General features: G+C 42.6%; 1 protein-coding gene across 7 annotated transcripts in view; it reads left to right on the top strand.

The window, feature by feature from the left end:
- Positions 1-12480, top strand: part of SPEN (spen family transcriptional repressor) — a 60083-nt gene that overhangs the window by 11034 nt on the left and 36569 nt on the right. For 4 of the 7 annotated variants that reach the window (XM_056544582.1, XM_056544581.1, XM_056544584.1 and 1 more), the window contains one exon: positions 952-1428. The exons of the other annotated variants lie outside the window; for them this stretch is intronic. In XM_056544582.1, coding sequence (XP_056400557.1) covers positions 952-1428 — 477 coding nt within the window. The remainder of the gene's footprint in view (positions 1-951; positions 1429-12480) is intronic. 7 annotated transcript variants of the gene reach the window in all.

Genomic DNA, 12480 nt, shown 5'->3' with positions numbered 1-12480 from the left:
CTCATATGGGGAATATTCTGTATGTATCCAGAGGAACCCTGAAAAACTCCATTTGAAAGCGCAGACATTTTTTGTGGATTTCTGGAAATTTCAGCCGGCCCCTTGAATAATAAAGTACATATTACTGACGGCACCTTTATTATAACCATAAGAAACACTTCCTGTTTGTAGTTTTTTTTATTTTTTTGTGAGTACTTGCATATCATTTATCAAAAAGGTGCACACAGTATGATAAATTAGGCGCAAGTCCACAGATGTCATAAAATGTTGTTGAAAGCACTTTTTTAAACCAGCCCATGATGGGCCTTGATGTTTAAAAAAAAAAAAAAAACGCAAATATTAAATTCATGACCACTGCAAAAAAAAAGTAACCATGAAGTGCTCTACTACAGATGAGATTTTATAAACGTCTACATCAAAAGGCACATTGAAAAGGTGCAACTGGTGAATTGCGCCAAAATATGTGACAAACATGCACAAAAAAAAACAGTGTACATCCAATGAAAAGTCCCCCCCACGCTCTCCTAACATATATATATATATATATATATATATATATATATATATTTATTTTACTATCGGATACGCAAAAACGAAAAACACATTTGTAGCCAGCTAGCTGATCAACATAGTGATGGCTTCAGATTAGTCAAGCAGACTTCATTGTTATTTGTAGTTGATATAAAACCTAACTTTTGGATAGCGCTCCCCCAGGTGTTATTAAATGGTGATATTAACCTGTCTTTGGATCTTTCCACATGTGGAGCTATGATTGACTCAGTACTTAGTATGTTGTTAGTAGTAGTTGGCGTTACGTATTGGAGTGCATGAAATGCTTTTTATTTTTTTATTTTTTAAATATATATATATATATATACATTTTTTTGTGATGGGAGATTGATCAGTTCCTCCCTGTTTTTTTTTTTTCTTTTTTTTTTTTTTTAACCACAGGGCTTCTGATACACGGGAGCGTTCTTATGAACATAGTGCCTATGGACACCATGAACGTGGGACTGGAGGGTTTGAACGGACACGACATTATGATCAGGATTACTATAGAGACGCAGCACGTGATCGGACCTTACAACATGGAATATACTATAATTCTCGCCGGAGTCCAAGCCGTTTTGATGCTCATGATCCACGTTATGAGTCTAGGACCCGGGAGCAGTTTACATTGCCCAGTGTAGTGCACAGGGATATTTACAGAAATGACGTTTCAAGGGAGGTACGTGGCAGACGGCCTGAACGGAACTACCAGCACAGTAGGAGTCGCTCACCTCATTCATCCCAGTCAAGGAACCAGTCCCCTCAGAGGCTGGCTAGCCAAGCTTCTAGGCCTGCCAGATCCCCCAGCGGCAGTGGCTCACGGAGTAGATCGTCTAGTAGTGATTCTCTCAGCAGCAGCAGTAGTACCAGTAGTGACAGGTAGGTTTCACTACAGCTGTGCTTGGATAGATGGTGAATTGGCTTGGATGCCTTTTCATCTCCTGATTCAGTGGCCTTTCATCTTGTCACTTTGTGATCTGCATTGGTGAAGTTTTAAAGAGGATTTCCATCCAAAACTAATAAATGTCCATATATTAGAAATTCAGAAGTCTGGGTGTAAGTCTAAGTTTAATTCAGTTGTGTTTTTTGTTCATACATTTTTGTGCTCTGCTGTAGCAGCTGTTTTGTTGTTGTTGTTGTTGTTGTTTTTTGTTTTATTTTTTTTGTTTCTGTTGTATTTTGACAGATTTGGGTATACCAAGAGTACTTTCATAGCATATGACTTGGCTGTTCTGTAGTGAGTCTTTCTCACCACCTTTTGGGATTTTTTTGTGTGAATTGAAATCACCAGCAATAACATTTTACTACATAAGCAAAATGTCATTCATTTGAAAGGCGCGTTGTTGTGTTCGAGTTTCATTGATGAAATTTACTATATGGAGGTGAAGGGGGTTTCTCTTCCCTGTAGTTATGAAAATTCACTGTGGTCCAATCTCCCCCTACTCCACCATCCTCTGGCATGTCCATATGACTTGAGGAGATTACCAGAATCCATTAATGAATTCTGCAAGGGAAATTGGCCCTTGCTGAGACAAGTTAGGGTGATAAGATACGGTCATTTATAAAATTTGGGAGGAAATCCTCTTAGTCATTGGCAACCCAGTGAGAATTTGTGATGTATTTAGAGGGGTTATTCTGTACTGTCTTCCTAATGGTGTTCACTGTATGCACCCACAGTTGAATGTTTTACATTTGCGCATTAAGCATCCTTGGTTTCATACTGTTGATCATTTTGCTACCATTCATATTGTGTGGTGATTTGTTTTTGTTGGTTTGATTTACTTTTGCTGTGAATTATTGTCGTGTTGAAATCTGAGCAGCAAGCAGTTTTATTCTAATATCTGAATTTCATTTGTTGTCTTGGCTGCTGTATGAAAATGCTTTCTCCAATTGCTGGCTAGCTAGGTTGTGCTTTTTTAAAGTGGTATTCTGGCGACACATTTTATTTATATTTGGCTCAGGGTGCTGTAAGAGTGAAGGAAACCATGCTTGCCTGCCTCTAGCTGCTCTCGGCTGGTTCCTTTTGACATGTTGCCTCACAGCAAAAGCCTGCTCAGCCAATGACTGAGACCGGAAGTTCCTGTGGGGAAGACACGTCGCACGAACTAGGAAGCAGCTGACATTTGGATTTGTTGGAAAAGCAGCAGCGGGGGATTTGGCAGGGTGAGTATGGTGTCTTTTTTTTTTTTTTTTCTGCACCCATAGAAAATTACAAAAATAGTTGTGCTGCCGGCATACCACTTTGGTGTTACACGAGATAGTACTTGGCCTTGCCAGTCTTTGGAGGGCAAAAGGGAATGACACCTTTTATGGTGTCATCAGTATTTACTTTTGGACCAGAAGATCGAGCATGATTAAATCTAACATGCCCAGTTGTGCTTTCTCTCCACTGTTGGCATACTGTCAGGATGACCCCATAGACATGGCATTGTCGATTTTAGTAAAATTTTTTTATCTTATGTATATGGCCAGCTATATTTGTTATTTGGACATCATTTACAAGGGGATCTCTAGTCTTGCAGGGCGACATCAGTGTATGAATGCAATTCCTGCCTTTCATACCTTGAGACACTTTTGGTTGCAGATTAATCCTGCTCCTGTGGTTAGTAATGTCTATCTATGGCTGTATTCGATGGGACCCAGCCTTATAAAGTCACCACAGAGCGTAGTCCTTAATGGTAATGATTATACAGTATAATACAGACTAAAGGATCACCAGGCCATATGCCGCACAGCACCTGCTTCTAAAGACCGGTGCGTCTTATGGCGGTGTGTGCTGTAGTATTTCTATTGCCCTTCTTGGAAAGTGCTATAACTCGAAACTTCTGCCACAGCTTTCATACAATCTGCAGTCTGTTAATGGTGAAGGTCAATGGGGCTGCAGGAATAGATATTAACCTTAAAATCAGAACCACAGGAGGGAGATTTATTAAGACCTGTACAGAGGAAAAGTTGACCAGCTGCCCATAGCAACTAATCAGATGACATGTTTGATTTTTAAAAGGCCTCTGAAGAATAAAAGTGATCTGATTGGTTGCTCTGGAGCAACTGGTAAACTTTTGCAAGTTTCGATAAATCTCCCCCAAAGTTTCTAAGGATGTCAAAGCAGACGCTGAGTCATTTAAAGGGGAACTCCAGAATATAAAAATTGTCCCCCATACTGCCGGCAGTAAAAAATAAATAAAGATGTACATACCTTCCTCCGGTAACCGTGTCTGGTCTCCGCCGCGATCCTCTTCCTGGTTGCCGGTGGTCGGAGAGTCATACTGCGCTCAGCCAATCACCAGCTGTAGTGAAGTCCCGACTCGGCCGGTGATAGGCTGAGCCGCAGTGTGACGTTTTCGGCCCCGGCAGCAGGTGCTGGTGTAGTGAAGGATTTTGTGTCCTGAAGCCGCTCTGCCTATCACCGGCCGAGTCGGGACTTCACTGCTGCTGGTGATTGGCTGAGTGCAGTATGACTCTCTGACCACCGGCAATCAGGAAGAGGATCGCGGCGGAGACCGGAGACTGTTACCGGAGGCCCCGGGGGAGCGGAGGAAGGTATGTACATCTTTATTTTTTTTACTGCTGGCAGTATGGAGGACAATTTTTATATTTTGGAGTTCTCCTTTTAAGAGTTTTGATCTTCCTTTTTCGGTTATTAACATGGTCTATTACACTGGTATTTGTATTTTATTTATGCTGTGTATTGTGACGTTTTGGTGTTGGTCAGTCTGCTAATAAAACATTGGGGGAGATTTATCAAAACCTGTGTAGAAGAGGAGTGGTGCAGTTGCACATAGAAACCAATAAGATTGCTGCTTTCATTTCTAAAATGGCTTCTGAACTATAAAACAAGTCCGGTTGCTATTGGCAACTGCAACATTTTCCTCTTCAGTTTTTGTTAAATCTCCCCCATCGACTATATAAAAATCTAATAAATATATATATACACACAGGGAAATTTATCGAACCATTTATATTGCTTTTTTCGTCTAAATTTGTTGCATAAAAAGTTGCAAACTTGCCGGCCCTGTGCAACATTTTGTTTAAAATGTTTACATTTCATTACCATGAAGGGCTTTTATTTTATTGTGTGTGAATGTTTGTGAAATGTTGCATGGGCCAGATTTAGAAGTTATCACAGGGCAGATCAAAGGCCAAAACTTACACCAGATTTGAGTTCCCCTCACAGTCCAATGCATTGAGGATCTTTTTGGGTCATTGAATAAAAAATATAAAAAATTGTAACTTTCCATTATAAAAAAAAAAAAATAATTATTTGTTTCTTGAACTTCAGCACAGCCGTGTACAAAGTGTGATAAAATTGTAGAACGTGCCGTCTTATTTTTAGTTACTCTTCCTTGTCCTAAGCCATAAAAATGCAGGAAGCCGGAGGCGTGTGCTGCTGCTATCAGCGCTGTGAAGTGTGTCCTGTGCGTGGGAACGAACCACAACTGTGGGCCAGTGTATGTGCCATGTATCTGGTGTGTTGTACGCAGCCACTGGGAACGAGAGGGAGAGGTGGTCGCTGAGCAGAGGATGGGGCTCCTTGTTTGTATGTCTGCAGCCAGTCTGGACTGGAATAATCCAGTTTCATTTGGCTGAATGCCACCTCCCAGGCCGAGCACATTGCACTTCCTTGTCCTGGCAGCATGGAGCATGGGGGAGGGTGATGCTCTCATTAATGCAGAGTGTGAACTGCTTTCCAATTAACCCGGATATGTTACAAAAAGCCCAGGGAGGGGATTATGCTTAGTCATTTACATTGTGCACCCCCTCCTGGATTTACATAGCACAATGTTTCCCAACCAGGGTGCCTCCGGCTGTTGCAAAACTACAACTCCCAGCCAAAGTCTTTCGGGCATGCTGGGAGTTGTAGTTCTGCAACAGCTGGAGGCACCATGGTTGGAAAACACTGACATAGCACGTTGTTACTGATGCTTTTGCTTTGTGGACAAATTCTGCACTTCTATAGCTGATACGTTTTCAGTGTTAGATCTGTTGTACAAAGTAGTTTTCTGGGAGTCTTATTGCCCACACTTTTAACTTGAAGAGCAATTGTCCAGAGTTTTCTGTACTGTATTAAAACATAGCTAGACAAAATGCATTTTATGGGTATTTAAGGGACGGATAAGTTGCAGATTTTCTGCAGTCAAGTTTGGAAAATTTTCAGCGTTAGGCTATGTTCACACTGGGGAATGTCTGCACAGAAAATCTATAGAAATTTCATTCACATTGCAAAAAAAAAATTTTTTTTTATGATGGGAAATTGTAAAAGTTTTTTACCGCAATAGGTGAATTATGCACAAATTTTGCAACTTTTCTGTGTACGCTCTTTTTTAATAAGTAGTGTGGTTGAGTCAAAAGAGCTTTCACTTTTGCAATGGTAGCAGATTTGACTAATAAGAAAGTTTAAATATTTTGCACTTTTTTAAGAAATCTAATTTTTTTTCCGCATTTTCACTCCTCCCATTGTGTAGGTATTTTAAAAACCAATATACTTTCCTAAGTGCCTTGCCCCTCAGCTGTCACGCCCCCTCCCATAGACTTGCATTGGGGGGCGGTTTGGTGATGTCACGATCTTCCGTACCCGTGTTCGAGATGGACTCAGCCTGAGGACCTCCAGCGGTTCCGGAAGCCGCTAAAGGTGGATGCCGCATGGTAGATCCCGGGGGTCCCCAGCAGCGGGACCCCGACGATCTGACATCTTATCCCGTATCCTTTGGATAGGGGATAAGATGTCTAGGGGCGGAGTACCCCTTTAAGGAGACACTCCCCTGGTCTACACGTGACTTCTGCAGCCAATGAAAGGCAACACCTGTCACCTGTGTCAAATGTCATAGCTGGAGATATGTAGTTACAGGAATAGACTGGCTGGGAATTATGCAAGTGCTGCCTCAGGAGTGGCAGGGAATTAAGGCGAGAAGTTTTTTTTTGGTAGAGCTGCAGTTCATTCACAAATGTTTTGTTGCAGTTGTTACTTTCCTACTGAAGTAAATGAGGAAAATCCTCAATAAATACAGAACCAATATGCAACATAAATTGTCAATTTTGCTGCAGAAAGATGTCCATTTGCTTGCTACTGTACTTTACTACCGGTTTTATATATGTATGTTCTTACGTATTTAGGTAAAATTCACTGCATTTTTATCCTAGGTGGCTTCTCCATTAATTAAGAGCCACGGGAAGAGCCACTCCAGTATGGAAATTAAGGGTCCATGACACGCATGTGCATCCAGCTGTTCTATACTAATGGTATGCTCGGATCCCCAGCAGTCAGACCCAGAGACAATTTTAATTATCCCCTATCGTGAACGGGAAGTGGGGAAATTACTACTGCCAGACACCGTAAAAAAATACATAAAAAGAGACAGCCTTACCTAAGCAAATTTTAGTTTTCCCTTTGCAGTGGTCACAAATTTATGATGTGCGAAAGTCGCCCCTAAGCAAAAAAGTTGCTTACATCCCTTACAAAAAGTCGCAAGTCATGAGCAAATTTAAAATGTCGTAAAAGTCTCACAAAAGTATCGGCTGCAACTTTTTTGTTTTGCTTATGTGCTCCAAATTTATCACCCCCCCCCCCCCCCCCTGTGATAGTATGATAAATGTAGCCCTTAAGCAAAACTAAAGCAAAAAATAAAAATGCTTTCAGAACTTGGTTACCAAAGAAAACAATGATAAATGTCCCCCTGTGTTTTTTTTTTATATAAATTGACATAGCATTTTTGCGCAATCACACCAGCCCGGACAACACCTAAACTTGTCTACATCTAAGCCAGTTTGCTATTTATAAAGAACTTGCATGTGGGGTAGGTACTTGTGATGTTCGCCCAGGCGAATGGGTAAAAAGAAAGTGATTTACATTTAAAATTATAAATTCCCCCTTAAAAGGTGTACTCCACTGCCCCAGCTTATGGAACATTTTGTTCCAAGCGTTCGAAGTGGGATGTAACGGCCACGACCCTCGTGATGTCACACCATGCCCCCTGAATGAAAGTCTCCTTTGGATAGGGGATAAAATGTCTAGGGGCATAGTACCCCTTTAATATGGCAACATTGGGGATTTTGGTACAACATTAGTTGCTAAAATACAATCAAATATGAAAATTTTAACAACAAAGATATGACCAAACCCGTGAAGACAAAGACCAATGTCATCTTATGTATGAAAATGAATGACTGCCTCGTTCTTCCAGACAAATCAGTTGCTATCCCACCTACTGATGGGGTCATTGATAATGTAGGGCAAGTATCCGTTCCGAATCACAGATATACTTTTATCTGCCAGTCCATGTATAAATACAAGGGCAATTTTGACATGTCCTTGGCTGGATCTTGTTACACAATCTCCTAGCAAACGGGTAACTTCAGTGCAGTTTGTTTTTCATTGTTCAGCCATTACTGATCACCAGTGATAAGTGCACAGTCTATTAAATGCAAATGTGCAAACCTGAAAGACTGGCCTTGTTTGTGAAGAAACCAGTCACCACCTTCCATTCTTCCCTGCTGCTACTCAGCCTGTTTGCCCTAGTTCCTTCTGAATGTGGGTGATGTCTGTGAGACTGCCTGAACTTTTGTCCTCTGTATATTTACTGCTTCCTCTTAAAGGGGTACTCGGCCAAAAAAAAGTCTTACTTCCTATCCAAAGGATAGGGGATAAGATGTCTGATCGCGGGGTTCCCGCCACTAGGAACCCCAGCAATCTCCGGGCTGGCAGCGGCGGTGTCCGGAACACGGAAGATTGGAGCTCCCACGTTCCATGGGAGGAGGTGTGACGGCTACGTAGTTTGCCCCCGGCACAGATGACTGCGGTGCCGCGCCGAGATTGCAGGGGTCCCCAGTGGCAGGACCCCTGCGATCAGACATCTTATCCCCTAAGTTTACGACTTTGAAGCCCCTTTATTAATGTTCTGCAGAGAAATTCCTCCAAATCTCTTAAAATCCTGATAAAGTTGAGTGATGGTATAAAGGCATAGAATAACCATTAAATGGTGGTCAGATTGGGAGCCACTCTTCAAGTGCTTTTATAGGATCCCAGTGAGGCATATACTTGCCAAATATAGCAGAAGAGCATTTTCATTAAGCCACAGGTAAAATCTCAAATCTTTTTTGAAGGACTAATATTTCCCCAAAACACTGTTGACCACAAATGGTGTTTGGATCGTTGCTCTGCACTGATTGCATTTTAATGTGGATTAGCTTTAGTTTTAATGTGAAAAATTGATAGATACCAAAAAGCGAATCATCTGTAGTAAAGGTAGTCATTAGGGATCGACCGATTATCGATTTGGCCGATACTATCGGCCGATATTCACGATTTTGGACGTTATTGGTATCGGCAATTACCTTGCCGATAATGCCACGCCCCCCACCGCCCCGGCCAGAGATAGCCGCCGCTGCCCCATTCCTGGTTTTATAATTACCTGTTCCCGGGGCCTGGGGTCCTGGATCCTGCGGCGTCCTGTGTTACGCTGTACACTGCACAGGGACATCCTCGACGCAACGTCACAGTCAGTGCGCACAGTGCTCAGGAGGACGCCACAAGAGCCAGATGTAGCGTGGACCCCGGGAACAGGTAATTATAAAAACGGGAATGGGGGAGGCAATGGGGCGGCGGCGGTTTTTGGGCAGGGCGGTGATAGGCCTCAGGAGGACCCCAGGACAGGCAGGGGGAGAGAAGCGGGTGGCGCCAGCGGTCTCTGGCACCCCAAGTGCCCGCTTTAAATCAATAATCTGCAGCGGTGTCGGGGGGGGGGGGGGGGGGGGCGGGGGAAGAGATAAATAATAACTTATACTGGAATATCGGTATAAGTTATCTGCTATGGGCCTTAACCTCCACAGAGTATCGGTATCGTCCCTAAAAAAATCGTTATCGGTCGATCCCTTGTCGTCATACACTTTCAGGAACTGTCAGCTGAATGTTCGTTTGGCCGACCGTTATCATTCTCCATACATGTGAACGTCCCTTCCGAATCAATAAGATGGCTACCCCAGGAATAAAGCAAGCTGGCTATTGCTAGTGAATTACATGGCAGTGAGGTAATATTACATAGCAGCAGATAAATTGCTGTCCCTGAAATAAAACAAATAAATTGAGTCTTTTAGAACAGGAGCCACTTGCACAGTGGGGGGGGGGTCCTCCTTTGGACACCATGTTGTTCCGTATAGTTATACCAGATCACTGCCGTTAAACTGATTTATCTGCTCCTCAGGATTGCTGCAGTAATTGAATGGAGCAATAAATAAGACAATGGGATCTGAACATCATAGTTAAAAGATGAAAAAACCCAACTTTTAGTATTAAAAACCAAAAACGTATTGCGTATTGTAGTTTGCAACCCCCTCTTAGTGTAATGTATTCTAGCAGTTTGCTTATTCTGTTTCATTATGTCCCACTCAATAGAATTTGATAACGTACCAGTTGCTAATATTCTACTTTGTCATAAGACCCAATGGCCAGATCCACCCTTTATATTTTTATGCCCTGTCTAAGGCTTCTTTCACACTGTCGTTAGTACACGGCAGTGTAACGGCCGTCGGGAGAGCCAGGCTGAATAGCCGGAGAAAAATTACTGTTTGTGCTGTCTTTTTCTCCCGCAGTTCATAACAGCGGCCAGCAGCCCCCCCATAATAGTAAATGGGAGCTGCTGGGACCTGTTGCTGTCATGAGAACGGCCTTTAAAGTCAGAAAAAAAGAGACTTTGACGGCCGTTGTCGACGGGGACCAATGGCAGTGTGAAAGGGACCTAATTGTCTGGTTCCACTGTGATACATTTCTCTGCACGTGTCTAGTCAGCCTTCAGGATTACAACCAGTAACCTATATCCCATTGACGGTGCTCATCCTTACCCTAGATAATGAAGACGGTAATGTGATTATGTGGAAGCAGTATGGTCAGCCGTGGCCTGATCCTCTCAGGACTTGCTAAATGCAGTGTCTGAGTGGAGGAAACCTACAAGAATGCCATCTCTAAAGCTGCCTATATACCTTAGAAAAATATGTTAGATAAACTAAAAAAAACTCGCAGAATTGTTCAATTATTCAAGGGATTTATTTTAGCAATGAGGTTTGGGAGGGTGCACGGAAAATGCAATGAGCAGCAAGAATAGTGTAAAACTCACAAAATCTTAAATTCTCAGCACTGTAAATAATTAAAAAAAATGGTTGGCAGTCTTAAAAGCTATGATGAAGAGCACTATAAGTTTAAAGGGGTACTCCACTGCCCCAGCATTCAGAACATTGTGTTTCGAACGATGGGTGCAGGCTGCAGGGGTCGTGACGTCACGCCCATGCAGGACAAATCAGGACGTCACATGACTCCCCCTCAATGCAAGTCAGGGGCATGGCATGACAGCACGACCCCCGAACCCAGTGTTCAGAACAAAATGTTCCAAATGCTGGGGCAGCGGAGTACCCCTTTAAAACCCCAAGCATGCATCAATCATACATAGTGTTATGAAAACTAAGGTGGAGTTCACCCTGAATTTCTTTGCATTTTTAACATGTTTTATACACTTGAAAAGAAAGAAATATGTATGTTAATGAACGCTGCAGAATCAGTTTCCCATTGAAAAATTTGTCAAATGTTGCAGAACGTTTTATAAATTTGTCACGCAGCCACATCACCTCAGCATGGTGCCAGTTTAGATGCTTTTGTAGGGCTGGTGGGAGTTAAGTCTGAGTTTGTGTAAAAGAGGCCATGTGCAACAAATAAATCACTGACCACTGTAAAACTCTTATGCAGTCCGCAATGTTGTTAATATTCTGAATTGCTCTAAATTAAAAGTTGCATGGAAACTGTCTGCGAAAATTTGAGTCAAATTTAGACTAAAGAAAACAAGGAAACTAGTTTGATGAATTTCCCCCATGGAGTTTAGGGAAAGGTCCTGGAAAATGCATTGTGAAAAAACCCTAATATCAGCAGTTTCCCATCAGGACGCCTTTAGAACTGAAATCTCTACTTTTCCCTGGCCTGCTATTTTGGTGATTCACAGGTTATAGTGCTATTTCCCCGTAGCCACCATCCAGGTCACAGGACTTTGTCATCGGATTTCTCTTCACACGTACATTTTTTTAATAAGTTATTTTTTGCAGTTGGGATTACAGACTGGATTACTCACCAGCAAATCTGGTTTTCCCACAAGCCATGGAACAGTTTACTCCTCTACAGTCCTGTGTGACATCTTGTAAATAAGCGTGGTAAATGGTTGAATGAGTCACGACTGCATGTCTTTTAATCCTATCGTAATTGATTTTTTTTAAACTTCAATACACAGAAGGCAAAATACGTACTGAAAAGAAAATCCTCCAAAAAGAGATCTGGTCAGAACTATGGAATAGCCCAAATTTCCACCAGGCCTCCATCCATAAAGATCTGACATAACATTCTACATAAAGTCACACAGTCCTGTAATGAAAGCCTAAGCAGTGGTGAATGTTTTTATCAGGTCAATACAGTGCATGTTTCTATTCTGGATACTGAGGTGATCCCCTATATGTATGTATGTGTGTGTGTGTATAATATACACCGTATATACTCAAGTATAAGCCGACCCAAATATAAGCTGAGGCCCCTAGTTTCACCTCAAAAACCTAGGAAAACTTATTGACTCGAGTATAAGCCTAGGGAGGGAAATATATCATCCCCTTCCCCTGTCATCATTCAGACCCCCCTGTCCATATGACACCCCCCTTTGTCCATATGACCCTGTCATCATCCAGAGCCCCTTTTCGTGGTCTTCTCACCTCCCCAGTTGTTGCTCTAGTAGCTGCAGGGATCGTCCTGGAAGGGTGAGTCGGGCCTTCAATCCTCACTGCAGGGACCGTCCGCATTCCGGTGGGGAGGGCGAGCTGGTCCGGGCCGTCCATCTTCACCGCAAGGCCCTCTTCTCCATTCCGGGCCGTCCCTGGACTATTGACGCTGTATTGACGTCGCTGCGCAGGGACGTC

This window comes from Hyla sarda, chromosome 10, assembly GCF_029499605.1.
Source record: "Hyla sarda isolate aHylSar1 chromosome 10, aHylSar1.hap1, whole genome shotgun sequence".
NCBI classification, from domain to species: Eukaryota; Metazoa; Chordata; class Amphibia; order Anura; family Hylidae; genus Hyla; species Hyla sarda.
The sequence above is the reverse complement of the archived record's forward strand: the minus strand, read 5'-3'. Positions and strand labels throughout refer to the sequence as shown.